The 7,848-nt window shown below is 42.3% G+C and overlaps 1 protein-coding gene across 1 annotated transcript in view; it reads right to left on the bottom strand.

Moving 5' to 3' along the window:
• Positions 1 to 5,474: 5,474 nt before the first annotated feature.
• Positions 5,475 to 7,848, bottom strand: part of TBX15 (T-box transcription factor 15) — a 135,402-nt gene continuing 133,028 nt past the window's right edge. Inside the window, exon 8 of the mRNA XM_032768246.2 lies at positions 5,475 to 7,691. Within this exon, the coding sequence (XP_032624137.1) occupies positions 6,907 to 7,691 (785 nt within the window). The 3' untranslated portion in view covers positions 5,475 to 6,906. The remainder of the gene's footprint in view (positions 7,692 to 7,848) is intronic.

The raw sequence follows: 7,848 nt of genomic DNA, 5'->3' as shown, positions 1-7,848 counted from the left end.
ATTTCAAAGATAGCGTGATAGTGTAAATATCGTAAATGGTAGGAATGTAGAACTTCAGATTTGTCCCCTAAAAAGAATGGCTGAGGCATGGGAATCTTCCTCACATCCTCTGCAGTGAAGACTGATGGCCTTGTCTTCCTTGAATTCTGTTTTAGTACTTTGATCATCCGGTGACCCCATTGATTGTTTGGCAAGCTTCTTGCTTCTGATGTACTTTAAAATATTGTTAGTTTTGTATGTTTTGTTATTTGCTCTTCAACTTCTTTTTTGACCTGCTTTTACCCTTGATGTGCCAGAGTTTAAGCTTCTTTCTTTTTCCTCAGTGGGATTTGATTTCCACATTTTAAAGGATGCCCTTTTTGTCTCTAACTGCCTCTGTTATGCTGTTGTTTAGCATGGTGGCATTTTTAGATCCTCTTACTGGTTTTTTTTATTTAGGGGTATACATTTAGTTTGAGCCTCTATTATGGTGTTTTTTAAATTTTTATATCCATCTTACAGACATTTCATTCTTGCGACTTTTTCTTTTAATTTCCATTTAATTAGCTTCCTCCTTTTTGTGTAGTTCCTCTTTTTGAAGTTCAGTGCTACTGTGTTGGGTTTCTTTGGTATTTCTCTCTGTGTCCCAAGGATGTTAAATTTAATCACATTGTGGTTGCTATTACCAAGTTGTTCAGCAATAGTCACCTCTTGGATCAGGTCCTGTATGCCACTTATCTTTGTTTTCTGTCCAGCACAGCTATTGGCTATAGCGCAGCACAACTCCTGATGGGAAGATAACTCAGAACTACTGTTCTAACTTTGGAAAAGAATGTCTCCAAAGTAGCCAGACATGTAGAAAGTAGCCTAACTGGGTACGAAGGCTAAAGGAGTGTCTGAACACTTATACAATAGATATCTCTCAGAGAACTGCTGGGTCTTGATCTTGGTGACTGTTCGTGTCAAATGGGATGGAGAAAAAGGATGGACAACTCCAGCTGTCGTAAAGAAAAAGAATTGAGTCCAGATCATATGCGGTTGAGACTGACAGCGGAGTGTTCAACAGAAACCAACATCTATGGTTTGTTTCTCAGAAAGAACAATCAACAGAGCAAACTCTGCAGATAGCAGAAGCAGAACAAGAAGACAACCCAAGGATTCTAGACTGACCACAGTCAGTAGCTGCAACTAATGAACAGGCAGATGACCACGTTGTTATGCATTCAAGTCATGTAATTAGAAAATCAGAGACACTTAACAGATGGATAGGTAGTGAATTTCAAAGATAGTGTGATAGTGTAAATATTGTAAATGGTAGGAATGTAGAACCTAAAGGGAGAGATGTAATGGAATGCTAAACTATATCATACTGTTCAGTCAGTAAGTGGCACTGTATTTAAGCTAACCTCAACCATACCTGGTAGTGCATTAGAAGATCTTATGATGATCTGGTGTGTATCTTGCTCAGAAGTTAGCTCCATAATCGGTGTATATCTGATAAAGGAACATGATAGCTGGCCATCGTGAAATTGCAAGTAAAGCTGAACCTGGAAGGAAAGCCTCTCACACTCCTCTAAACTCGCTCCGAAATTCTCCAATTAGCTTTTGATGACCCTCAAGTTCACCTAGCAAGTGACTTTTTACACTGTCTTCCTGCTTAGATCAACTCAGCTCCACCCTTCAGCACCAGGGAGTGATTAACCACTCAAAGATTTTAAATAGCCAAGCTGATCAAAATTTCAAGGGTTGGAGTCTCTGCCTCAAGCCCCTTACCAAGGCATCAACAAATAAACCTCTCTCAGCTGTTCATTCAGGGTCCCTTGCCTAGCTATGAAGCCCTACACAGAGAACAAATAAACAATCAAATAAACAAGCCACAGACACACCAAGTGCCCCACTCACCAAGTCCCACTACCTCCAAGCACAGAGTCAGCAGCTACACCCTCCAAAACTCTCCTGCTAGCTGCCTCTGTTTGTGTATACTAGAATCTCTGCTATTGTCACAATCTTTTGGATCCTTGCTGGGTAGGGCTCAGGTCATTTTGTAAAGTAGTCCATGGCTACCAATAAACATTGATTGTCTGGCTCAGGCAAGGGCTGGGATCCAGCAAAGAGCACAGACAGAGACTAGTGTGTGATACTGGGGATAAGCTATACTGGGGCATGCTGTCTGTACACCCCTTCCCTCCCACACCCAACCCAACACAACATACACACAACCCCCCCACACTCATCACACACACAACCCACCCCTGTGCACACACCTTACCACACACACAACGCCCCTGTGCAAACCCCTCACCACACACACATAACCCCCCGCCCCACACACAATCCCCACCACACACATTAAGTTTAATGGCAATTGGACATCCAGTTCCTCTATGTGGTTTTTGAAAGTCAAGTTGCTGTGGCTGTCTGAAGCTGTTGTCTGAAAGGTTATATATTGGGTTCCCAGTGCTGTTTTTTGGGTGAAATTAGGTATTTGTTTAAATCATATATTGAAGATATATATTTTGGTTTTTACAGATTAATTTTTTTAAATCAATGTTCAAGGCACTTGCCATTTTTATCAGTTAAAAATGCTAGCTCGCTAGGGGCTAAAGGGAGCAATTAACTAAGATAAAGCCTTAGCTTTTGAGCAATATGATGTTTTTCCATCACTCTTCATCACAGAAGGTATTGGACCTGATCTTTTCTGGTAATAAGGGTGTGGTACATTCAGAGATTGTAAGAAGAAATCATGCTGGAACAGACCAATAAATCAAAAAGCAGTAAGCCATCCAGCTCAGACGGTGCATATCCAAGAGTAGTGAAGGAAATGAGCTGAGCTGATAGAACAAATATACAGTCTCTTATTAAATACCACTACTACAGTGGAGGGTTGGCAGGCAGCAAATGTTGCACCTCTATTTTAAAAAGGGCTTTAAGAGTGACCCAGGAAATTACAGACCAGTAAGCCTGACATCTGTACCTGGGAAACTGGTCAAAACTATAATTAAAGAAAAACACATCTAGAAGTTCACAATATGACCAGGGCCAGTGCAACCATTCAGGCAACTTAGGCGGTCGCCCAGGGCGCTGGGATTTGGGAGGCGCCATTTTCTTCGGCAGCAACCGTGGCAGCCGGATCGTTGGCTGCCCTGGTCACCACCGGCATTTAGGCAGAGGGAGCTGGGGCAGGGGAATGCGGGGAGGGCCACCTGCAGAAGTAAGTGGGGGGGGGGCGGCACACGGGGGAACTCGCTCCAGCTCACCCCTGCACCACTGCCTCCCCTAGCATGCCATGACTGCTTCACTTCTCCCGCCTCCCAGGCTTGTGGATCCTAAGCTGATTGGCACCACAAGCCTGAGAGGCGGGAGAAGTGAAGCAGTCATGGCGTGCTCGGGGAGGAGGCAGGGCAGGGATGAGCTGCGACGATGTGTTCAGGGTGCTCATGTGTGGAGCAGGGGTGAGCTGGGGCGGAGGAGGTGCCACAGGGCAGAGGGTGGGGAGCTGCTGCAAGGGAGGGGTGCCTCAGGGCGGGGGGGGCGCAAGGTGGAAGTTTCGCCTAGGGCACGAAACATCCTTGCACCAGCCCTGAATATGACAGAGTCTAACTACCACTGTTTCTGCAAAGGAAAATTATGCCTCACTAATCTGTTAGAATTCTTTGAATGTATAAATAAAGTAGGGAATAAACGAGGTCAGGCTGACATGATTTTCAAAAGGCTTTGGACAAGGTCCCTCATAAAAAGCTCCTAAAACCTATGTATTTATGAGGTGAGAGGCAAAGTATAGTCATGGATGGAAAACTGGCTATGAGACAGAAAACAAAGAATATGCATAAATTGCAGCTCAGTGAAGACCTTGGCACAATGCGCAGCTGCAGTCAAAAAAGCAAACAGGATGTGAGGCTGTATAAGGAATGGGATTGAGAATAATACATAGACTATCATAATGCCATTATATAAATATGTGGTTTGCCTTCATCTAGAATGCTAAGTGCAGTCTTGGTTACTCTATCTCAAAAAGGATATTACACAATTAGAGAAAGTTCATAAATGAATGATGAAAATTATTAGAAGCCTGGAAAAAACTGTTTTATGAAAAGAGATTGAGCGTGTTTACTTTACAGAAAAAATGCATAGGACAGTCACAATCAAAGAACACAAAATAATGAATAATATAGAGAAAGTGGATCTATTCTTCCTGCTTCACAACACAAGTACAAGGGGACGCTCATTGAAACAAAAGTAGCAATTTCAAAACTGATAAAAGGAACTACATTTTCAGACAATGCAAATTTAGACTGTAGAACTCATTGCCACAGGGTGCCACTGAAGCCAAGAATTCAGCAAGATTCAAAGAGGGATAGGAGATTTATGGAAATATTTAAGAGGTTTTGGAAAGGGTATAAGCCTCACTAATTCAGGGATTAAACCAATAGCTAATTATTAGGTGTTAAGAGAAGACACCCAGAGGAGATGCAAATTATCCCACATCTGTCTACTGCAGGGTTTCTTGCACCTTCCTTTAAAGCATTTGATGCCAGTCACTGTCAGGGACACAATATTACACAAGACGGACCACAAGTCTGACCCAGTGTGACAATTCCTATGATCCTCTTTAAAAAATATTTAGAGAATTAACTTCTAAAGTGTTTTCCTCCTTCCAAGGAACAATTTGCAATTCAGAGATCATTTTTTCATTTAACACTGGAAAAGCTATGAACTGCAAAACTGCACTTCTCAGCTTTTTTCATTGCTTGAGGTATTATTTAACATGTCAATAACACATGTGGGAATATAATGCCAAAGAAAAGTTGACAAAAAAAACAAATGGAAAGTTAAAAATATTTACAATCTGTAATTTTCTGTCTTCATTTAAAAATTAACCTTAAATATGGTCTTCATAAATTCACAGTTAAAACTGGAAACTCTTGTTACATGTAAGATAATCCTTCCTATCAGTACAGACATCTCACAAATCCTACATGTTTGACTTTTCAAATCTTTTTATAGAGCTCTGACATTTAAAAACAAAAAGTTTATTGAGAAGTTTTTATGTTGTAAAGGAATTGCTACTGTATTCCTATCTATCATCGTATCTCCTGAGACTAATAAATTCTTGGAGAAGTCCTAGCAGTGAATAAGAATCTGACTGTAGCTATGTCAAGGTTCTCATTTGTATCAAATGTCCTTGTTTGAGTGGAATCTGCCACACAAGTTGTTTAGTACAATGACAGCTGCACAGCAACATTCTTAACTTTGCCCACACTTCTCCTATATTGGATCAATTCAGAACCAATCATGCAGATGTGTGTGTAGAAATGTGAACCTTCATTAATTTCCATGTGTGGTAACGTTGTGTTTGCATTTGTGTCTGCAATTCCTGGGTTTTGCCCATAAAAGCATGTCAGCATTTTTAAAACTTGATGACCACAGACTATGAATTGACTCTCACAGACAAACAAAACACAAAAGGAACAATTGCAAAGATTTATTTAGCGCATTCTGTGCTTGGCACTTAGAAACAGAGTTCCGTGCATAGGGCAAATCTTTATACACTTTTTATTCTTCATACATATTTTACATACACTTTTTATTGCCCTCTTTTATATTCATAATATTGAATCCCCCACTAGGCACATAAATACATTTATACAACACCTCAAAACAAATCTCAATAATATCTGTATTCTGTTACTTGGTATTTGCATTTTCACACAACTTAAATGCTTAGCTCGCATTAAGCGACAATTGTTTTCTTATTTTTAAAGGATTTGAAGAAAAAGGAGAAAAAAAAAGAAAAGAAAGAAACTTCAAAAGGCAATGATCTATTTGGTAAAACAGAGATCTAATGGCAGGCTGGGTGGAGAACACCTGCCCTTATCATTACTTAAATGCTAAAGGTTTTCTATGGCAACTCTTGCATGCAAGATAGATGAAGTTGGCCATACTATATATCTCAGGTTTGCAGAAGAGCAGAGCTCTCTTTTCTTGTCACCATTCACCATGAGCTGAATTTGGAGCTTTTTCTCTTGTTGAGTTGAATGCTGTGGGGCATCTATGTTCCAAGCACAGGTTTTCGGGGGTTTTTTGGCTGCACTACTCTGGGTGACATCCACAGGAGTTGCACAGCTGAGACACCTCTCCCCTTCTGTATCATTCTAAAAATGCCCCCCAGAATATGGCAGAGGTTTCACCTCTGCTGACTAGGGTGTTCAAAGAAACATTTAATTTATGAGTTAAAACTCCTCGCTCTGGCTCTCTCTCTTTGTGCAGGCATGGCACCATTGTGAGCTAGACCTATATAAAGAAAACTGCCTGCCAGGCACAGCCAGACTCAGAAAGTAAATATCTTTTGCAGGAGACAAGTTCCAGTTCAGCAATAATGTTCTGTTACTACAGCGAGGAGAGGGGACCGCAGGACTTGTGTTAACTTCAGCAATATGCTAAACCACTCAGGCAGCAAGGAAAAGTCAGGGAAGGGTGAGGCCCTTAATGCAATGGCTTCTCATGGGCAGTGCAGTTCTGTACGATGAAGTCTTCAGTGACTTCTTTCCTTTGGTATGGAGGAGATAGCACACGTAGAAGACTCCCTCAAGATCAAGAGTTCACGCTAATTGAGAGTTAATGCATATACTGTATTTAATCTGATTCACTCCAGCTTCTCTTAAGTGAGCCCATCTCTCTGAAAAATCCATTTGGTGCAGACGCTCCACTGCAGATGCTTAGGCCCGGGATTACAATGAGCAGCAGAGGCTGTCAGCAGGGGCTTTGCATTGGATTATTTGGAGTGTAACTTAGATGGCTTGTGTTTCCATTGATAATTAAACTACTAGTTCCATTATAAGTTTAAAGGCAAAAAGGTATTGAGACAGGATCACCCATGGAGACAATGAGGGTCTTGCTGCCTTCAGTTCCAAGGAGACAAATCACTGGTTAAACCATATGCACAGACATCTGTGAAGATGAGCCTGGAACAGACCCATATTGTCTGTTGTCACAGGCATTGGCTGTTTGCTGGTTGCTGGATGGAGGACTGATCATGTGCATTCCATGATCCACCCCTGTTGAAAGGTATTGCCTCTCTCCAAAAGCCCCATTGGAAGGGGAAGAACAGAGTAAAGTGCTTTGAGGGGTGGTCAGTTTCTCTGGGCTTGCTGCCAGCCTAGGGGAAGCAGGGAAATTGTATCCATACAGGTTGTAAGGATTGTGAAGGGAGAAGGCATTGTAGGAGCTCTGCTGCATGTGGCCACCACCAAACATATGTGAAGAAGAAGAGGTGGAGGCAGGGTTGCCTGCTTGCATGACATATTGAAACTGGGAGGCTGGGAATGACCCTAGCTGGCCACCAAAGGCCTCCATCTTACCATTGTTAGGCAGAGAGGAAGGAGTAGGCATTCCTGAAATCAAGGATGGAGTCCTCTGAGGCATGAAGGTTTCTGAGGGCTGAGTGGCAGAAGCAGTGCCACTTTGGAGTCGGTTGTACCCACTGTCACTTAGCCCTGGGTAGCTCTGTAAGGCAGCCATGTTGCTTCTGGCACATGGGGGATAGTCGGACAGGTTGAGATTGCACAGCTGGCTCTCCCGGCAGCCAACATTGAAAGTGTTGGGGGCCAAGTGAAAGCTTGGAGGGGAACAGGATGGAGAGAGGAGATGAGAGGAAGCAGAGGGTGATGGGGTCCCGGTGCTGGAGGTTGTTGGGGAGGTGCCTGTGCTGCCCCCTGAAAAACAAAACACAAAAGAGGATTTTAAAAGGTTCACAGCACATATGCAAAACAAGAAGGTCCCCTTACAAACCAGCTTCTTTTAGTAAACAAACATGTAAGGCAAAATGCCACTGTAAAAACTAGCCTCTACTAGCTTGCACCTTAGTTTCAC

This window comes from Chelonoidis abingdonii, chromosome 1 (genome assembly GCF_003597395.2).
Source record: "Chelonoidis abingdonii isolate Lonesome George chromosome 1, CheloAbing_2.0, whole genome shotgun sequence".
Lineage (NCBI taxonomy): Eukaryota > Metazoa > Chordata > Testudines > Testudinidae > Chelonoidis > Chelonoidis abingdonii.
Note: the sequence above shows the minus strand (reverse complement) of the source record. Positions and strands in the feature narration are given on the sequence as shown.